At 38.8% G+C, this 23,053-nt stretch overlaps 1 protein-coding gene across 1 annotated transcript in view; it reads left to right on the plus strand.

The window, feature by feature from the left end:
* LOC134651425 (uncharacterized) overlaps positions 1–23,010 on the plus strand; it is a 56,150-nt gene extending 33,140 nt beyond the window's left edge. Inside the window, exons 2-5 of the mRNA XM_063506530.1 lie at positions 18,827–19,042; positions 20,961–21,164; positions 22,183–22,419; positions 22,784–23,010. Coding sequence (XP_063362600.1) covers positions 18,827–19,042; positions 20,961–21,164; positions 22,183–22,416 — 654 coding nt within the window. The 3' untranslated portion in view covers positions 22,417–22,419; positions 22,784–23,010. The remainder of the gene's footprint in view (positions 1–18,826; positions 19,043–20,960; positions 21,165–22,182; positions 22,420–22,783) is intronic.
* Positions 23,011–23,053: the final 43 nt, after the last annotated feature.

Raw genomic sequence — 23,053 nt, forward strand, 5'->3', positions numbered from 1 at the left:
TGTTTACTACTTATATAATTTTTGCTTTCTTTGTTTGGTCATAAATTTTACTTACCACATTCAGTCTTAGTATTTTTAACACACAGCTTCACACGAACACGTAAATAGATTGTGTAAGCAGGTTAGAAGGTCTCAACGAAAAATAATGCGTTATGGTATCCGATATCACCAATGCTGTTCTATGTTGAATTTCACAACATATTTCTCAATGGCCTGTTGTTGGACCTGGTGGGTTAGTGTACGTAGGAAGCGCAGCGCCCGTAAAACTCGATTCCTACCGGCTTCCCTATTTTCCAGTTAGTCGAGTGCTTTTATTACGGCTCAGAAAGAAACGATGTTAACAGACTAGAAATTACCTAAATGGAAAAGGATCGGATGAAAGTAAATATATCTTAGATCGATAAAGAAGTAGAAGTAAAGTAGAGTAATAACTAATAAGTATCCTCATGTAGATAACAAAGGCTCTAATATTGACGTAAGGATGTTTTTAATAGCGCAATGATAACAACTGTGGCGTAAGATGCAGGTGCAATAGTAGGTCTTAATCTTAACACAAAGCAACGTGTTTAATGGTTAAGCTATGTTGTATACGGCCTTTTGTAACGTGAGTGAGTGAGTCACTCCGATATGGATCTCGCATGTGCTTATGCTTACACAGGATTTCTTACGGCTCGTACACACTGCGAGTATGAGTGCATCATCATTCCGCTTACTTAATTAATTCTTACGTGTCCATACAAATAAGACTAGAATACAAAGCAGAGTTTGACTTCAAATTTAAAGTCTGCGTGTTTCTGTACAATTATAATTAATCTCGCAAAAACTACCGCAATACGTCAACAAACCAATCATATTCATGACATCTAATAATTTTCTTGTTATACTTCGTTAAGAAAAACAATCGCTACAATGGTTTCGTTTTCCTTTGTTTTTATAATGAAAAACAAACGTGTAATCTTGAAAATTATTGATGGTACATACATACATAATGGTTTCTATGTATAATAGCTTATCGTCGGGGTCAATCAGAATAAAATTGAAGTATTCATACCTATATCATATGTTTATAAATTTCAATGCTGAAATTGGAGTTGAACGTTTTTGACGATAAGCTATATAGGTATATATAGATAAGATGACGATGATACTATACTTAAATGAAAGAAATTCGGCAACCCTAATGAATAATTATTATCAGACGATGCCAAGCCCTCACAAAGCTGCCTATAGTTATAAAGTGATCGGGAGTGTTCCAATTCGAGCTAAACATTATTAACTGCCGAGGGTGCAGCTTTTTAATTGCAGTTTCGCACGAATATTCGAGGTCGAAAAAAACTGCACAGCATATATTTTGTTACTAAGCTTAAATTTGTTTTATTAAGAAAGAATTTGACCCTGAAAACTGATTAAAACAGAAGTCACTGGTACTAGAAGAAGGGAATCGTAGTAGGTACTAATAGCTTTGTGATTTGAACCCCCCGAATCCCCATGGCACACGCACACGCCATTTTGAAAAAAAAAATGAATCGATCAAAATATTGGTTATTATAGAATCAGGGAGCAGAATTACGAACGCTTGATTCTCAAAAATGGGCCCCAGGGGCTCACAAGATTTCACTAGTATCAGTCGAAAATTGTGACCTGAAGAGGAGAGCAGGGACATAAGTACCAAAGTATTTTCGCCCAAGCTAAAACGGAGATATACGCTCGCATTCTCACGTGTCATATTTTTGCTTCTGAGGCTCGTTATGTAGTCAGCATAGTCTATAGCACTAATGTAATCAATGAGGAAACATTATAGGCCTATATACAGGGTGCTTCCTGTAACAGGAGCAATAAATTAAACTGTAGGCTGTACTCCTCAAACTGACCAACATTTGTTCAGCAACTTTTGAAAATAACTCATGTATTGATTTTTATTACACTTTAAAGTTTATTCTAAGATGCAAAATGTACAGCAGTACGGATATGATGGTCGTTCTTGTCTACGTGACAGCGTGATAAAACGGTGTCCGTCACTTTCTTTCCCACGGTGTTAAACAGTGACAGTTATTTTATCACGTGGATAAAGATGGATAAAGCTATCCATAATAGGCTGGCAGGTTATGTTTAAACCGTGACAAGCAACGTCAAACACACTGATGTCAGCGTACATTGAAGGCAATATTTATTTTGTATGAAAAAGAGGAAGTCTAAAGGATTCATAATTTTTTAAAGTTGCTGAACAATTGTTGGTCAGTTTGAGGAGTACAGCCTTTAGTTTAATTTATTGCTCCTGTTACAGGAAGCACCCTGTATAATATCGTTACTAGTTAGTGAGAGACAGCCAGCGTGGAGCCGGCGCCCACGTGGATGTGCGCACGCGACTATTAATTGATTATATTATAACGTTTGTAACGGATCTTAGAGAATTGTGACTCTGTCACTAAATAGTCTAAATACATATATGTAAATACTAAAGCTAGAAGTCTTTTCACTTATTTGGGTTCGAGCATTCGGTGTCAATTTTTTTTTAAAGCCCCATATTGGTAGGTAATGGTTTCCACGCCCCTCTTTCCAACCGTCAACGCCGTCCTAGGAGGCTGGTGGCTGATTGAGAATACCGGCGAGTGGAACTCGCGTCGAGAATTTGGCTTAACTTAAGCACTTAAGATAATGTCATAATAGATACATACTTAAACTTCATGAAGTAAAAACCGCAACCTGTTTAATCCAAATGCAAAATTCTTCGTTTAATGTTAAGTATTATGCAATTTCAAATTTTTCCAAGATTTTTAAAATTTGGCGTTGCCCCTTGTTATTGCATTACGATAATTTTCTGTGATCGAACAGGGTTCCACGGCAACATGGTGAAATATGAGGAAATTACAATTTCCGATCAAATGAGAGCAATAATGAAACACGATCCACAGAAATTAGATTTGGAAAGATTCCTGGCCGCGATGATCCGGCGAAGCGATGCGGGTTGCGGGTAACGGCTCACCCTATAATTGGGTTCAAATAGCCGGATTTAAATATGATCCGTCAAGCAAACTTCGAATTTAAGTTCTTATTCTAATAATATCTGGCCGGAGAATAACTCTAGAGATACACTGTAATGTATTCGTTTAGTACCTACTCTTATATCTAAAAAGACAGCTAAATGAAGAGCTTTTGTGACATTTGAAGAGGAAATACAGAAGCTCCCAACACTGGACACTTTTATTGCTCTACAAATGAGATTGTCAGATATTTATGCGCGCTTTATTATGCAAATTTCAAGTGACTAAACCCATACCTACAAAATGTATTCATTAAAAAATACTCAAATTCATTGTACGAGGGGCGTTCAAAATATTCTCGGTATTGATATCTTACAACCTTTTCTAAAATTTCTTTCGTTACTGGCCGCTAAGGTTTATTCATTGACATTAAAAAAAAGTATAATTCGAACCGAGATGTTCTTTTGTTTTTCTGCAATTGCTGAACAAACATGAACATCATGTGGGAATTGACAATGTTAACTAAATTAGAACATCGATGCGTGATAAAATTCTTGACAAAACAGGGTAAAAATCAAAAAACCATAAAAGAGGAAATGGATTGTGTTTACCGTGAGTCTGCTTCTTCTTTATCTACCATTCAAAAGTGGTCAAGCGAGTTTAAACGTGGAAGGGAGAGTGTTGAAGACGACCCTAGACCTGGCCGGCCTGTAGTAGCTACTTCACAAGAAAATATTGATAAAGTGGAAAAACTTATATTGGAAGATGGTCGAGTGAAGGTAAAATCTATAGCACAAGTAACAAATCTCTCTATTGGTACCGTACATGATATTATCCATGACCATCTTAATATGTCAAAAGTAAGTGCAAGATGGGTTCCGCGAATGCTGACTCGGCTTCAAAAAGGCATGCGTGTAGCTTGTTGTTCCGATTTTATTGACCTGTGCGGTGAAAATCCTGATTAGGTGCTGCAAAGAATAGTTACTGGAGATGAAACCTGGGTTCATCATTATGACCCAGAGAGTAAACAAGAGTCCATGCAGTGGCACATTAAGGGTTCAGCTCATCCCAAGAAGTTCAAGGTCATCCCTTCAGCTGGCAAGGTCATGGCCACGATATTTTGGGATTGTGAAGGAGTATTACTGATCGATTATAAAGAAAAAGGTGTAAATATCACAGGACAGTACTACGCTAACATTCTACGTCAATTAAAGGATGCAATCAAAGAAAAGAGGCGAGGAAAGTTAACCAAAGGTGTTATGCTTCTGCATGACAACGCCCCCGTCCATACTGCTCATATTGCCAAGGCAGCTATTGTTGAATGTGGGTTTGAAACTGTTACTCACCCACCGTATAGTCCGGACTTAGCCCCCAGCGACTTCTTTTTGTTCCCCAATGTTAAAAAGGATCTGCGTGGAAATAAATTTTCCGATGATGAAGCATTGAAGGCGGCAGTGGAGGAGCATTTTTACACCAAAGATAAAAAATATTTTTATGCAGGATTAAAAAAAATAATTGATCGATCTTTTAAGTGTATGAACATAGGGGGGGAGTATATTGAAAAATAAAAATATCAAACTTTTCGTACTTGTTTGTTTTCATTCTCATACCGAGAATATTTTGAATACCCCTCGTATGTTTTCTAATGCTTAATTCTAAACTAGAACAAACCTGATGTCAAGAACAAATTGGTAATGCTCATAAATATGGAAAATTTACCTAACTTGTTACTCGTTTGTTCTTCACCTCTCTCTAATTGTATTTAGCTAAATATACAAGTACCGAGTAGGTACCGTCATTTTCAACGCAGAATGAGGACTAACGAAATCCCGATCCATTTTATTTTTCCGGATAATTCGGCCTTCTACGGCCCATTGGACGAAAACTCCTTGTTTTACGTGCTCCTGATGTACTTTTGACGAGTCCGAGCTATAAAGCCCGCTAGATTAATTTGGAGCATCTGTCATCTTTTATTGCCAAGACAATACGCAGACAATGCACTGAGGTCAGGTCAACGACCCGCGTTATCGCTGAGATTACGTGTACCGTGTACCCACGTGTGTACGGTCGATGTCAAAGATATGTTCAACCTTTTGGACCCTAATCCTTTGTAATAAGGCTAAAAATAAACAGATATCTGTGAAGACGAGCCTACAGTACACGCCTGACTCTATTATGTTTTGTGAGACTTGAGTCTGAGGGATAAGTATCAAATTTGCTTAAATTAAGGAACACCACGTTTACATGTGTTAATTTGGACGAGTCTCATTAACATCTCGTGTTTGATCTACTTCTTAGAGAATCAGGAAGCATGCGTATCCTTCAAGATATCAGCTTGCAGTAAGATCATCGATTTATCATGACATAGGATATGAGAAGCATTTAGTGTCCGTTTATTTTGTAATTCGAACGCCCGCCCACCACAGAAGTGGGAGTTGGTGGGAGCAAGTACCGAACAAAACACTTAACGACTTGAATTCGGTAAATTATGCAAAGTATACTGTTGGGATGTTTGTAAGTAGATATGTTGTTGTATAAAATCTCGTCCATGCTTCCTTGCTAAAATGTAATGTTCCAGAATGGAGGTAGAGACATGTGTCTATTTCCCTTAAACTTTTCTTTTATCAAGATATGGTTGCGCTACCTCACCTGTGACCATATTTTAATATGTAAACGAGTGAATACTTACTTCATATACTTACTTATGAAGGGTTTTTAAGTTTGTTTAATTGTGGTGTGTTAATTGTGTGTACGTACTACGTACCTACTCAAGTATACATATACTCACCAGTGGTGAAGTCATCGCTGCATATTTTGATAACGTTGTATTGAATTCCTCACATAATGTAAGTATGAAGCTTTTGACCGGACCGGTTTGCAGACGTTTCTTGATGCGCGTGCAACCGGTTCCGTGCACGTGGACCATTATTCAATTTTGTCGCTGCGACGCATACACCTATTGGGATGTTTACTATCGACGATGCCTATTATAAAACCGTTGCATTACGTCTTCTTGGTCACTAAAAAACCCAGGCTTAATACAGTTGGTCTAACCAATTTGTCAGTCAGTAAGAACCAGGAAAACTATAAGTACTCATCCTTTTCTTTTGGGTGCTAGTACTAGGTGTGTCATATATAGCAGGTGCCATCTATTGGGCATTAGAATGTCGAGCACTAGGACGTTTACGTTATATATAAGCTTATAATAACTTAGTATTCATTGACCTCATTGAAACACGTGTAGGTATTCTGAATAAGCTACAGGTAACAGGCATGTGACGTGCCCGGCTGTAGCGTGTGTACACTTGGACAGCTCTTATTATAACATCAAATAATTACGGCGTGCAAAATAATGGGGTAGGTGACATTATAATAGTTCATTATGTTCCATTATCTAATGTATGCGGCAAACACATTGGCACTTAAGTTGAAACATATCAATCGTAGTATTTTCCTGACAAACTTTTGCTGAATAAACTATCGAGGTTTTGTAGCTGGAAGCCAGTACTAATCGCTAATATTTTATTTATTTATTTAATCTGATGACTGCCTTCCTTCTTTTCGCCTTCCACTTTTCCCGTCAGACTCGTGTCAGTTTCAGAAACAAAACAGCACTCTTTTATAATTGAATACACCCTTCCACCCACACCGCTATTCTCTTTCCCCTTCTTCTGGTTTTAGGCAAGTTTTCTAATGTTTATTAAATAATAAATCTATTTCCACTAACTGTTGAAAAGCACTGAAGTGCTTGAAAGCCATCCATAACAATTTATCCTAAAAGGACCTATGTTTTTTACGTAATGTTTTGGAAATTCCGCCGCAAACATTACAATATCAGATAGAGATATATTTCTGTGTATTTTTAATTGTATGGTGCACAATAAAGAATATTTATTATTATTATTTCCTTTATTCATTTAATTTCTCAGATTAGGTTATTTATAATATGGATATAAAAATAAAATACAAAAACACTTACAAAAACAATACAAAATACTTATAAACATATTATAAAAAACCTAACCTAGGGTGCCGCCAGCAGCGGGGCAAGGCCCAAGCTGCCGGTGGTCAGGGCCGCAGAGAGATGAACCGGCGGACTATCCGCGCCGTGTCCAAGATCACCGCCTTCTGCATCTGGCTCTTGATCCAACCACCTAGCGAGAGTCTCTCAAGATGTTGGTCGAGACTCTTCGCTATTAGACCGTTCGCTGAAACAACTATTGGGACAATGATCGTCGAATCAACATCCCACATGGCGGTTATCTCGTGAGCCAAGTCTAGGTACTTACCGGACTTGTCCTTCTCGGCTTTCACGAGATTCTCATCATGGGGGATGGTGATGTCAACGAGCACGGCCCGGCGTTGCGATCGATCTATTATCACAATGTCAGGCTTATTGGCTACAATAGTCCTGTCAGTGATGATAGATTATTATTATTCCCTTTATTTATTTTTGGTCTTAAGTTAGGTTATTTTATAATATGGATATAAAAATAAAATACAAAAACACTTACAAAAACAATACAAAATACTTATAAACATATTATAAAAAACCTAACCTAGGGTGCCGCCAGCAGCGGGGCAAGGCCCAAGCTGCCGGTGGTCAGGGCTGCAGAGAGAGGAACCGGCGGACTATCCGCGCCGTGTCCAAGATCACCGCCTTCTGCATCTGACTCTTGATCCAACCACCTAGCGAGAGTCTCTCAAGATGTTGGTCGAGACTCTTCGCTATTATTATTATTATTATTATTATCACTGAAACTCCAAATAGAATTTGAATAAATTGTCCAGTAGAAATTCCAGTTACGTCCGCGGTGTTTGCATTTTCCCCGGCGGGGCAAGTTCGCAATTTCCTGCCAAAGAGCAGGATACATTCCCGGGAATGCGGACATTTCTGTTCTTTTATTAAATTTTCATTTTTTTATTTCGCGGTATCAACGAGATGAAAGAAATGGAAACTTTAATTAAAATGTACTTATTGCAGATATCATCCTACCCTACCGACTGCGCCAATTAACGTTATTATTAAAATTAAGAAACAACCATTACTTTTCTTTTCAATTTGTTCTTGCGTTCGCAAATATTAAACAAAATATAGAATCCAAAATAAAATAAAAGCGATTGAGCTTGCTCATCCACTGAAAGATGCCTGTTAGCAGACGGTTGCAGCAACTGCTTGTGGTTGTTCCATTCATCCAAAGCCTTGCCCTAGTAGCACGGTAGCATTTTTATCGTTTATCACCATGCCTGTCACGTTCTAACAAGTATGTAAGTGCGAAAGTGACGGGCATAGTGATAGTCGATAAAAATGGAACCGTGCTGCGCCCGTTGGTGTTCTTGATTAGATAGAGATATTCGTCTTAGGAAATAGGCATATTCTAATTTCTTCCAGACATTTTTAGTTTTAGTCACATCCATCTACTTTGACCCTGCTCTTGTCATCTCATTAACCCAACTCATACAATAGAACCTTTGTTTTAAGTACCGTAAAATGGGGTGAGTAGGCTCAAAACTGAAATTCAAACCTCGATAACATTTTATTTTTACATATGAGAACTGAATGGTGTATATAATAAGTGTTCCGGACATTTGTATTTTAGTTTTTATTTTATTTTGGGTAGTTCCATTTCATAACTTTGATGATAAAGAGGAAAACCCACCTCACCCCGTAGTAGATATGAGCGCCGCGCCGGCGCGCCGCCGCCGCCGACAAAATTGTCGCGCCGCCGCCGCCGACGCCGCGCTATCGGCGTGGCATCGGCGTGACCTTGGTAGTTACTACTACTTTCAGAATCAGATAATATATTTTTAATCGAGTTTAGATTATTAACGGCGCCACTTCGAATAGTTTATAGGCATTCAAAAGGTATTTTAGGCCCATATAATTCAAAAATATCGAAGGCAAATGTAAACTTATCTGTCTAGTAACCGCGCTACTAGTCTTGGGGAAACGAAATTATTTAATATCAATTTTATCATCAATATACTTGTAATAAACATACTGATTTCCTTCCATTTTTATTGTGGAACGTTCCACATTACAATTTATAGATTGTATATATACACTAGACATATGTCAATCACAATGAAAAAAATAACTGTGATGTCTGTGATCAACTCTGGGTAACGTGAGACTCGAACCCACATCTTTGGATTACCGATCCAATGCATAACTAATTTTGCCAGCTAACCATCCGTCATTTACCGCGAATTTAACCATTGCAAGCATGGTTAAACGTCTTTAAAAGGTATAAAATGTGGTTAATTTTGAGATATTAAGCGTTTCCACGTCCAAATGTCCGGCCGTGGGCGTCGCACGGAATGGCGTCGGAATCGGGTCTCGATTAAACTTGGCCACTGTTCAAATTTCAAGCTTTGCTCTCTCGCAGATGAATCTTTGGCCTTGCATCGCTCGCATGGAATTAAGCCGCTATCTGAACCTGCAAGTATGGCCCCGTTTGGAGCTCAACTTTCGGCCTGTTTTAAAACGCTTGAGCATTGGTCCTTATCCGATCTTAGCTCCATTGCAGCTCGGCCTTTGGCGTCGCACAAATGCGCCCGCAGGAAAGCTCCAGATCTTTAACACTATGGCTTCAGTCTTTATCGGCCTGCCCCCTCGCTCTGCTCTCTTGCAGCTCGGCCTCACACAGAAGCGCGCCGCAATTGGCGCTCCAGGCGTTCGGCCGTCAGCCAAGCTTACACTTGGCGTTCGATTCTTAGCTGTATGCTTACCTGCAGCTCATCCTCTGGCCTCGCATTGGGAGGCGTCGAAATCAAGTCTTCGGTGTTACATGGAGATCGGCGTTGGGCCTCACTTTTTGACATAAATCGGTTTTCTTGAATCGATATTGGTTAATGACGGAGCTCGGTTTCTTTGGACTGTCGACAAGACGTTTCCCTGATACATTCAATCCGCAATTTTTAACTTAGCACAAAAGATAAGGGCCTCGCTAAGATCTTCCGGCCAGAGCCTCGCCAAGATTAAGACCGCCTCTGATGCCGCGCGATACCGCTTATTCACAGTTTATACGATATCAATTTTTTTCGTACCATTAATCAATAAATTATCCTTGAAACTAAAAAATGCATTTATTTCATAACTTTCTTACAGCAAAAACATGTTTTTTCGGTAAAATTTTGGTTTGAATTCTTTTTTCATTAATCGAAGGTGTTTCAAGGCCACGCCGCCGATTCGCCGCCGCCGCCGACCAATTTTGACCGGCGCGCCGCCGCCGGCTATATGCCTATCGGCGCTCATATCTACCCCGTAGTGCCTCGTATTTGGGGTGAGAGGGGTTTTCATACAAAGGTGATTTTGGAAGATTGTTGGATCGATTTTTTTTTATTATGCGTATTACTATAGTTCCATTTTAAATTGGAATACATTATTTTTGTAGCAGTAGCCTTAAAATCCCTTCTCACCCCCCTCTCAAACCTTCTCACCCCATTCATAACCCACCTCTCCCCGCGAAACCTACTCACCCCGTTTTACGGTACTCTACCGTGAACCCTATTCAGGTGTTCTACTCGTAATAATTATCTGAACAAAAGCGCACGTCATCTAATACGCTCATTGGAATTTAAAGGACCATCTACTTATGATAATGGTGAAGAATTAAAACAAAAAAGTATTTAGGGAAGTATTTATTAGGTATTTCATTGTCGTCTGTCAGAATAGGTTTTATTTTAATTTATAAATTACCTAGGTACTAGGAACTTATTAGGGTAAGCTCTTTAATATGTTAAAAGTACTGGGATTTGCGTGACAAGAACGCGGGTCACGCAAGGTGTACAAGTACACGTACTAACAACAGCAACACTCCTGACCATTGGTGAACCTTACGTCTTTGCAATAAGGTATACAAATTGTCAGTTAACAGAGTGTACGGTGACATACCCATCGATCGAGCTGCAAATAGCATTTTGGCAAATTCGAGTGGTAGACAAAAGAGCATCGCCGGAGCGCTCTCAGCCTCTATACTTCAGCGTGCTTCGCTGTCGAGTGCATCCGTTTACTATTCAATGAAAAAGTAAAGCAATTCCTGTAAACGGCATTTGCCCAGGATTTTATTTATTAAATAGAAGTAGGCAGGTAACCAGAAAAAAGGATGACGTATTTTGACAAATTGTACCTCCTAGAGGTACGTATTCTATAACTACGTCAGGTTATACTTAATATGTTTTATTTTATGAGCGTATTAAAATGATATCATTATCAACACGAACATTTTGTACCTAATGTTTTTTCATCAGAAAGATTAATAAAGTATATTTTAACAAGTTGGACAGCCACTTTTAATGCAGCGAAAAGTGGTTCCGCCACAGAAAGAGGCTTTAAATATACATAGGCTGACTTAACCCTCATTCCAGGCTGTTCTAAAAGTATAATTTATACCCGGAGGAAATCAAAGGAAAGACCTACGATGTCCTTGTTAAGTACCTAAGTCTCTCTGAAACAATAATACTTTGTTAAAATTTCACAATTCGTCCACCACAGCTGAGATTCTCGGTCGTCCTGGTAATAAAATTAGATCGTATCTATTAGAAATAAAACCACTGTGGCATAAATTATAGGGAATCAAATCGTCTTTACAATCTGTGTTTTTAGGTAGGTTCTTTGTTAAAATAGTTTAAAAAATTATTAACCAGAGATGTAGGTAACTAGGTATCATTTTGGTCAAAATATTCGTAGGTACCTATCCATGGTACCTACACTAGATATGACCCACCTGATGATTTAATTATAAAGTAGTGGAGCTAAATAAATCCTTTCGCGCCTCGCATTTAAATGTATTCACTTTTTCAACCCGACCCATGAATATATTTGGTTTTATCTCTTTTCGAAGCATAAAATTGACGAGAATTGTTTTTTCCTTCGAAGTCTACAGACTTTAATAGCTTAGGGACTGTAGTTATAAAGAAGTTAGAGTCTAAATGGAGCTCAGGGAATTAGGTAAGTAGGCCCCGCCCGCCGCTCCAGTCATTTCCCAACATTCCCAACACTGCTCTTAATTACTACACCTATTTACTACTAGCTAGTCCATCACCAACTAAAGTGTCATTTAATGCTAACGATGCTGAACTTGCTAACTATGTAAACAAAAGTTACTAGTAAATTGACATTCAGTGTCAATTTTAGTATGGCGGTTTGTTTACATAGTTAGCAAGTTCTATTGAATGACACTTTACGAAAATCGGAAGTTTTGTAGTCCGATAGACGCGCCTAGAGAGAGTAGATTAAGCTAACTCTTCACCTATTTGGCAAGCGACAGAGTGTAGTGTGTTTATAATGACATAACACAACACCATATTCCTATGAAAATTTGACGTTTGTAGAGGCGATGTCACACTCTGTCTCTGGCAAAATCACTGCAGAATAAACTTAGACGGACTCTATCTGCATATTGCTAGAGTGATATGGATTTTGCTCTTCTGATATACTATATCGTATCATTCGTATCTACGATTGTCTAAGATTTTCGCATATAAACTGATACCTAACAGGACTAGTGATGTGCCGTTACCGTAAATTACGAGAACAGAGAGAATCGTCGGGTAACTTTCGCGGTAACGTTCTCCGTACGGGTAATTATCGAGAAAGTGGTCTAAGTTTAAATTTTTTTAAACTTTTTTTTACAGAATTGATTCTTATTTAGGTAATACAATCTGTATAGAAATTTTCAAAATAATCTGGCAAGAGGAACTAGTTTATTACCAAAATTACCGTAAATTACCGCCGTAAATTACGGGCAATCTTCCCCGCGAATGTTCTCGGGTAATTTTTCTAAGAGAAATTTTAACTTTTATCAATGAATTCAATGATGTAAGTAATTAGATGGTAGAGATTAAATACACAATAATATTACATTATTTTACTAATGTTTAATAAGTTTCATTTGATGTGCGAATTAAGTGTTTTTAATGAAAGTAGGTTGAATCAAACTTGCATAACGAAAAATAAAGTGAGTTCTTTATTATTTTAGCTTAAATGTATAAAATTCATCTCATAGTTATGACAGTGATTTTAAATACCTAATTCAAAATGTTGTGTAATCTAAAAAAACATATCTTATACCTTTAAACGAGCAATTCTTATATATTTATTTATATATATTTCTGGGATCTCGGAAACGGTTCTAACGATTTCGATGAAATTTGCTATATGGGGGTTTTTAGGGGCGAAAAATCGATCTAGCTAGGTCTTATTTCTGGGAAAACGCTGATTTTTGAGCTTTTATATGTTTTCCGAGCAAAGCTGCTCGGTCTCCCAGATATTATATTTCAATATCATATGTAAGCAAGCATTGATGTGTAAAGTAAAGTTTGATTTGTAATGACTTCCATTACAACAGGTGTGTTTTAAGATACAATTTTATTACGTCGCGTGTTTATTTCAAGTTAAGTAGGCTGTTATATTGTAAACAGGTAAACGCTTATCAGCTGGGTTTGCAATGTAAGTACCCAGTTACCGCAGTAAAAATAAAACACGTGGAAAGTGCATTTTTGTACTGTGTGGGTACTAACGGATCAAAATAGTTCCTGATGGCCCTCAAGATCCTGCATTTATAGCGCTCGACTTTTCTATGTCCTGTTACTTGTATCGATAGCGCAATGAGCACGTAAGAGGATCTTTCAGAGTGGTCCTTTATTTATGACAAACTAAAAGAAGGCTTAGGATGGTCCGGTCCGGCCACATGAAACGTTTGATAGTTTGCCAGTTAAATCTCTTAAACATCCCTACAAAACACGAAGTCCTCACAGTCTGCAGCCATTCATGCCCTTCAGGGCATGCTAAACCTTCCATAGCTTCACCTACACATACAGCAAGAGGCCATCCCCAAACAGTGAGTCGGACTCTGGAACCTTCTCAGAAGACCTGAACGTGTCCATTACCAATCCGCTAGGAGCCCATAACTCATATTCCAAGCTGAGTGCATGGGCATCATCAATGCGGCGGCTGCCATCACTGCAAGGAGGGTAGTAGGATCCTCCATCCACATGCTATCCGACAGTAGAGCACTCTTAATCGCCCTGAGCCATATAATTACATCAAACCGCATTAGGTGCGGAGGCGATTGGCCCGGAAACGATTCTCCCGACCACTTTAGCAAGGTACGCTCACTGCTGCTAGAACGTACAAAGAAACAGCACACTGGCTAAACCAGGCTGGAGACCGAAAGGCCATGCCTGGTATCAATGAAAGACTCACGAAGTCGCTCTTTCAGGATCCAGCAGGAGGAAGGGTGACCATTCCTCTTGAGGGGTTGGGTTGGCTGGACTAGCCCCCACCCCCCGTCATGAAAAAAAGGCGCCCGTCGTCGAGTTACGGAAATCTGCCCGTGCTACAATACAATACAATATCCTCACAACATTCCTGGGAAGACGAAGACCTCCCGGCACATGGTAGTTCAATATCAAGAGGAAGATGAAAGCCCAGAACCTAAACCCTATGGTAACATTGGTAACCCAGAATAAAGCGGTTTGTCTCCGCCGCCGTACATATAAACCCAGATAGAGGTGGGACTAATATAAGGAGAAATAAGACTAGAAATTATTATACCAATCAACCACATGTCAGATAACATAAAAATAATAATAACACAGAATAGTAATAATGTAAAAAACATTTAAATACTTTTAAACCACAAAACTTGTAAGCAAAATTCAATCCTAATTTAATATAAATCATGGGTAAGTTACCGTAAATTCTCGGTAATTTACGGTAATTTCCACTAATGAGAATTACGGTAAGTGCGTAATTTCTCGGCGGCACATCACTAAACAGGACGTTACGTAAATATGTTGAGCTATTTCAAAATTAAAACGTGACGGAGTTCTAACACCAACTCTAACTATCAGGACAGGATCACCATGCACACACGAATAGACAGGTAAGAAAAAAATATGAATCACGTTGCACCGGTTATAAAAAAACTCGCTCTCGCCAACCAATGGGATGAACTTTTTGTGAACCGAGAATTTTTTGCAGCCGGAAGGGACGCTTAATAACTCAACGTTTGACATGATTAAAACAATGACTAACTAAGTTTTGGATTTTTCCGGACTCAAAAGCTTAAACAAAAAATTTACTGTTTTATACCAGCACATGTTTACTGCGATATGGATTTTAGGGATAGAAGAGAAGAGGAAAAGTTATAAAAAGGCCTAGACTTGAAAGGAAAGAAGCTCAGTATTAAGTATACGCAAAGTTACGCGACTTTGATTTTTATTTTCAATTTTAGTTTTCAACCATCAATCATACCGAGTTGAAAAACTTTTTGGTTTATCATATGGAGAGTGGATATTGGATGTTCAGATATATTTTGCTACAAATTCTAACTTCTAAATAAGTGATATAGAACTATACATAATAATACATATCTACACAATGATATATCTTATGATTTACCAGACATTGTACATGGGCAGAGATGCGGAGACATACCTCAATTACCATTAATAGAGCTTAATATGATTGCAATAACTCTTACAAGTGGACTCTTTAAACGTCTTCATCCTACCACGCCGTGGGCGGCGCAATTACTGGGCTCCAATTGCTAGCTCTTATCAATTCTTATAAACCGACAGAGAATCGTTGTACCGTCGTCTTATTAACATACAATTATGAATACGACCGCGCATATTACATTCTACTGATACAAGAAACTATTCTGTTGCGGATGTGGTATCTTATCAATGAATTTATCTTCACTTTAACTACTATTGAGCATTGACCACTTATTAGTCGATTAGTCATTGAAAAGTATTTGCGCTATTTGCGGACAAAGGTCTTTTATGGTTTCGACAAATAGTGTGCTAACCTGAATATCTTATCTCTTATAAATAAATAGTGTAATATCTTCAAGCCACATTGCATGGCATAAACATACTTACCTACTTTAATAATCAATATGAAACTGAAAGTTAGAAGCTTTATCTACGACCTAACGTCATTCCATGTTTGGAAGAAGTTACCACATTTTGTTTGTAAAGTAGGTACGTAGAGGCACTACGACATTTATAAGTAATAGGTAGTAGGTAGTCTATACGTACGTACGTCTTCATTTGTAAGAAATCCCTTGAGCTCTTGAGATTATAATACCTACAACTTTTTCACGGATCAATTATGGGCTTTTTAACTTGTCTTTTCTCACTAACCTATTACCTATACAAGACTTCGGTAATAATCTAAGACAAATATGTAAGTTTATATGTATGTAATAGGTATAGGTACTTACAAAACTCTACAAAACAATCATAATGATAGTTTCAATGCACTAAATACCTTAGTGTAACACTATTCCATATAAGTAATGTAAAAACTAAATATGGCTCAGCGACCCAAAGAGGATCTTGGCCTCCGAGACGAGAGCACACCATGCACTTTTCCTGGTCCTGCGCTGTCGCAAAAATCTCTAAGTAGTAGGTAGGTACCTAATATATTTATCCTGTTATTGGAAATTCGTTAGCAAGTCATTCAACCTAATGCAGAGAATGTATCAGGCCTCGGTCCGAGCGTGCATCACTTAGCAACGAGGAAAAAGTAACTGATATGTTTATTTAAGTGGTATGACAATATGTACGTGATACATACTAAATGCTACGTCTTCTAGATTGTTAATGCAAACACAATACTCGTAAGTATTCTAAGAAATGCACCAAACGAAGTCTCGCCACCATATTGGTGTGGGGTACCTAATATGTACGTATGTACATCGTTATTTTTTGCTAATACATATTTTATTATAGTTTTGTTGAAATTTGGTACCTCTGACTGACTCTGGCAAGGGCCCTAAGTAGAGCTGGATTTTTTCATGTTCGTACTATTTCAATTGTTTTTGATGAGCAATAAAAATATTTGTATTGTATTGTAACAATGCACTATTATTTTTATCGAATGGCTTTATTAGAAAAGAAAATTGAATTTACAGAAGTAACATTAACAATGAGCAAACATTATTGTGTATTTTCGTTTGTAGGCATATACTTAAGTCTCCTAAACTAGGTCTAGTTGATATGGCGCTGAAAATTTATCTGTGCGTATAGTACGGCTCTTCTGAGGTGAACTTTTCGCTTCGAACCTTAATCTTTCAAACAAAGGCCATTGTCTCTATTATCGCAAAACCGCTAGCTCCAGCGTTAGCACGTGCCAGTACAACATTCTTATTGAAAAACAACCGGTATCGTCATAGTATTAAGGTTCAAATTTAATGTCACTGATATTCTAGATATTACGTTTTGGTAGTGTAGGACGATAAACCGCCCCGAAGCGATACGGCGCTCATATTATTTTGATACTTAGTGTGGTGTTAAAAATGAAACGTGGTTATTTATTATATTGTTTTATTTAAATTATTAGCTTGCGGTGGTAAATGTAATAATTTACAAAGGTGCAGCTGCAAGCATTGTTATTTTTTCTTATCTTTAAAATAACGATACTGTGAAATTAGCACCTCTGATGTGATGCCGACGCATAGTGACAATAAAAACACTGATAAGGCAAACATGGAGCTTTGAAGCGTACAGCTTTTCTAACAAAACGTCACGTGTCAACGGTCAGAAGAAAGGTCGGTTATAAGAAAGAAATTGATTATATCTGATTTTTTATGATACGATTTTATCTAGTAGTACGTATAACTGTTTATATACCTACACGGAAAAATGTTGATTATACCTATGTTAAACTTATTAATCTTAAATTTACATTGTTACCTTAGATTTTGTTATATAACAAATATACAACGCTTTATCATAAATAACCGTGTTTCATTTTTAACACCACACTAAGTATCAAAATAATATGAGTGCCGTATCGCTTCGGGGCGGTCTATCGTCCTACACTACCAAAACGTAATATCTAGAATATCAGTGACATTAAATTTGAACCTTAATACTATGACGATACCGGTTGTTTTTCAATATGAATGTTGTACTGGCACGTGCTAACGCTCGAGCTAGCGGGTTTGCGATAATAGAGACAATGGCCTTTGTTTGAAAGATTATGGTTCGAAGCGAAAAGTTCACCTCAGAAGAGCCATACTATAATCAACAAAAAATATAACATACAAATTAAATACATTTCTGCCATAACAAATAGTCGAGAACTCAAGATCACTGGGGGTAAATTAAGTCACGTACCTAATTCATTAGTTAGCTATATACTTATTAAATGAGTAATAAGGACACATTGAGTAGGTACTTATGAAAACATAGACCCTGATAAGTCATACATGCATCGGGTTGGGTTTTATCAGAATAATACTATTATTACACCTAAACATCGTACCTAATACCTATATTGCAAGTGACTCTAAGTTAAATAAAAATAAAGCTATAGGAATAGGTATAGGTATACTTAATTAGGTATTAGGTACATTCTGCAATTAATAAAATACTAAATCAGACAAGAGAAGTCGATCAAACGCGCTAATTTTATTAACGGACAGACGATTTAATTAATTAGGATTAATTAACATAAAGTTATGAATCATACAATTGAAGGTATTTTTCCTGAATAAGAAATTAGGGAATCGAAAGTAGATTAAGAGAGATGAAAGGAGGCTCTATTTTTAAATAAAATACAGCAGTAAAATTTCCCAATTCTAAACCTTAGTACCTAGAGGTACGTGCCTCTGCCTCTACCTAATACTTACCTACTGTTTACGACTTTATGGAAAAGCGGACCATTGCAAGTAAAAAGAATACTAAAAACCACTAGAATCCATCTCGTCTACGCTAAGGCTTTGAGTCGTTTCAAACTAAGCTTAGACAGACTATTTTAGAACCTACAGTTATACAGCCGACAATTTTACGTATTTATTAAATTACTGTTTTGATTGTTGCAGATGTACAGCGGCGCGCTCCTAGCGACGGCAGCCCGTCTAGCCTGGGACCCCAGCACATACACATGGTTCCGCTTCCTCTGCGCGGCGCAGTACCGTGCCTCGGCCGCCTACGTGCTCGCGGCTGGCTTGTGGCTCGCAGCTCTGGTCTACCTGGCCGCGGCCGCTGCCGCCCATCATCCACATCAACCCTCGCCGAAGCCGCGCTGCTTACATCTGGTAAGATAACTATGAAGAAACGAAAAAGCCTGGGACCCCGAGCACGTACATGGTTCCGCTTTCTCTGCGCTTCGATACGATTCCTACCTGAGGGGCTACCGCGAACACCGAAATTCGCAAATTGCGGGGATCTTTCTCTTTTACTCCAATGAAGGTGTAATTAGAGTGACAGAGAAAAATGCCTGCAATTAGCGAACTTCGATTTTCGCGGTTATAGCTCTGTTTTGAGACTGTGGAGAACGTGTAAAACTTTAACCTACCAGGCTTGCCCATGCCCAATGAATCGGATTGGACGCCCCGATAGTCGTACCGTAATTAATTACCTTTAAATACAAGTTTCTATATCAACAAACATTTCTAAACGATTAGAAACGGGACACAAACGTCCAATCCTTTTAGGAAAAGGCCGTGTCTAATTATGTTAGTCTTCGTCTTGGGCTTAAGTACCAAATTATCCGAATTGCTACAATGAGCAGCAAGGTCATTCCATTCTGTCGAAGTATATCAAATAAAATTGCTAGCGTTAATTAAGTGGTCGCGTGATATATTTCTAATGATTCTTAAAGTCAAGTTTCCTTTCCTGAAATGTAAGTTAGAAAGATAGAGGCAGTTGACCCAACGTAACACCCTTCTCAGTTCCTCACTCAAGTTCTGACTATGTGGAAACGGGGATAAGGCTGAAGTGTTTTAAGAATTTCACATGCAGTAGGTACCTAATTAGCTAAATCTGTTTCTAGTTTATCGCAATTTAGTACATAGGTACCAATAGGTACATACCTACCAGGTTAATTTGGCGGGCTAATAAATAACAAAATATCAAATTAATTCGTTAGACAAAAGTAATAAATATTACCTATTACTTACAGTATATTTTGAATCATCACAGCAAGGAATGTACCCATACCGTAAAATGGGGTGAGTAGGGTCAAAACTGAAATTCAAACCTCGATAACATTTTATTTTTACATATGAAAACTGAATGGTGTATATAATAAGTGTTCCGGACGTTTGTATTTTAGTTTTTATTTTATTTTGGGTAGTTCCATTTCATAACTTTGACGATAAAGAGGAAAACCCACCTCACCCCGTAGTGCCTCGTATTTAGGGTGAGAGGAGTTTTCATACAAAGGTGATTTTGGAAGATTGTTGGATCGATTTTTTTTTATTATGCGTATTACTATAGCTCCATTTTAAATTGGAATACATTATTTTTGTAGCAGTAGCCTTAAAATCCCTTCTCACCCCCCTCTCAAACCCTCTCTCCCCATTCATAACCCACCTCTCCCCGCGAAACCTACTCACCCCGTTTTACGGTACTTTCTGTTCCTGACATTTCTCGCAACTACCTACTGGATTAAACCTAACACGAATAGTTAGTTTCGGGTGTAGGTATGTGTTGAGTCCATGACGGGCGTATTTGTTTTTTGCTCTCTTGAGCCGTTGACCGCCGGGCGTTCACAAAAACTACGTAGTTAGGTTAGGAGCTTAGGTCTATTATTTCCTATTACTTACCCGTTGCTGTGCCTGTCGTGCTGATAATTTAGTAAATAAGAGTCGTAAGTCCATTTTGTTCTACACGCGATTGTAATGCTAGAAGAAATAAGATTAGGGTTAAAAAGTTTAATGTACATTTTTATTAAATATTTCGATCAGTGTCTCCGGTTTTAATAGAACTGAAGTGAAGCGTACCTAAAAGCTCATTACGTGACCGTAGAATGTGATGAATCATCCTATCTCAAGTAAATATAACGACATTGCTATTAGCATTCTAAAAGAGAATTAGTACTTACCTAGTCATTAGGCCTTGTAGTTTACTTTATAAAAATCCACGAGATGCTTATGACAGAGTGTTTTATAATATAATTATCTCTTCACCAAGGCTTTATATTAACGCATTCTTGTTTTACTTCAATTCCAGTACGCAGCAGGCGTGGTCTGCCTCGCCGTGAGTGAAGTCGGCTACGGGGCGTGGATGGCGGCGTCGCTGGCCGCGTGGTGGCGCGAGGCGCCAGAAGCCGAGCTGGCCAGGAAGGGCATGGACCTGATGCACGACCTGAAGCCCATGCTGCTGGCTGTGGAGCGGTACAGGGACGTGGCGCGGCCGGTGCTCGACATGCTTGATGTGAGTATGAACTTTAATCACATGTCTTTGCTTTCACTGTTTGTGCGTTGGGAGGAAACGTTTGCTGAAGGAATGATAAGGAAGGGACGAGGAAGCTACAATAAGGTACTTAATAGTAAACAATGGGCGAAGTTGGCTGTTGTGCTGGGCTGACATCGTCTTTGCTCAAGTTTGCTCGAGTGGTGATAGTTTTGTTATAAGTATGAATAGATAACAAAAGAACAGGCTAGAATTTTATCTACAACTATATTCTAAGCCTTTTGTTTTGCAGGAGCTGTAAATGACCAGAAATCGCAACCTTTCTTCGGGTCGGTCTTGATAAATATTCTTCATCTCCTCTGCTCACGTAAATGCTTCATAAAGATAACGCCAGCTGGCACAAAGATCTCTTAGAATTTAGAATCAATCCAATTATTTACTATTATTCAGAAGTGTGAGTGATGAAATATCTGTATAAATAGGTATAATAAAGTCCGTAAGTGACGGAGGCTTTATCTACGGTGATAAACGCGAACATAAACCATGATATTACGCCTTCTGCTATAACAGGACCTTTTACGCCCAACATAAAATGTTCGTCGTTCTCGTAATTAGATATTAGGCTATATTAGGCACACGTTATGTCCGCGTTAACGTGTTACTGTCAGCCCTACAAGGTTCCTTATTGGCAATATTGGCTTATACAAGAGAAACACTTACGAAAGCTAATACTCTCTTTATCTTTTCTGAAAGTAATCTGAAATCTTAATATCGTTTGGGGACCAAACCTAAACTTACCTACTGCTGCGTCCCATAGATTGACCATCATGTGGATCGGGCCTCAGAAAAATCAAAGTAAATTCACTCTGATAGAATCCGTGACAACATTGTACTGATGGAATTAATGGAATGGAATTAATTAACTTCTTCTTCCTTGTCGTAACCTCATGGCTGAGGGACGTGACGATTGTGGGCACTCTTCACCAGTTAATTAACTTAATGAATAATGAATTACAACGATTACCTTTATATTTTGCAGGAGGTCGAGCACAAAGCGCCCAACAACGTATACGTCATCATGGTGTTCGGACTAGTAGGCATGGTGTTACAAGTGGCCGCGTTCGTGATGGCGCGGCGCCTGGCGCGGCGGGCGCCTCCTCAGGAGGACAAGGAGGACAAGGAGGCCAGCGCGTGCGTCGAGGAGGGCGAGGAGCCGGGCTGGAGGAAGAAGGCGAATCTACGGATGTATACTATACTCGACAAGATTTTCTAGCAGGTATGTTTCCTTATCTAAGGTGCTATTACAGCTCTTACACATGGAGCCACGTGCTACATTATCATCAGGAATGTTAATAGTTACAACAGCGCTTTGGAAAATGCTTATTTTTATTGGATAGGTTCTCCCAACCGAGTCTGCTGTCTGCTATCTATCTTCATTAACATCACACATATATTCCTCGCTAACCTAACCTAACCTCGAAAGTATTTGTGACCTTCTTATAGTCGAACGTGACGTTTTTCGATTAAAATTCCTGCGATTCTAGTATGACGTTAGTAATAGAGCAATTCTCCTACCTCTACATAAGTTTAAATCCAAGATATGAGGTGTTCAAAGTTCAAATTATCGTTATAATTTCCAGGACGCTTCGGCCCCCGGGCCGCCACCGCCGCCCTTACCCAGCGCGCCCCGCGCGTCCCTCTCCCCGCCGCGCTCCAGAAAACGTTCCAAAAAACGACGCGGCCGTCTCCCAAGCGCCCCGAAGTACAACGCCAAGGACGCGGCATGGGATAAAGCGAGCGAGGGGAGGTACATGACCAGGGAATGGGAGCCCGGTGCAGTGCGAGAGTGTAAAGCGATGGAGGGGAGGTTCACGAGGGAACTCGGTGCGTTGCGGGAGGGTAACGCGAGG

This window comes from Cydia amplana, chromosome 10 (assembly GCF_948474715.1).
Source record: "Cydia amplana chromosome 10, ilCydAmpl1.1, whole genome shotgun sequence".
In the NCBI taxonomy this organism is placed as follows: Eukaryota; Metazoa; Arthropoda; class Insecta; order Lepidoptera; family Tortricidae; genus Cydia; species Cydia amplana.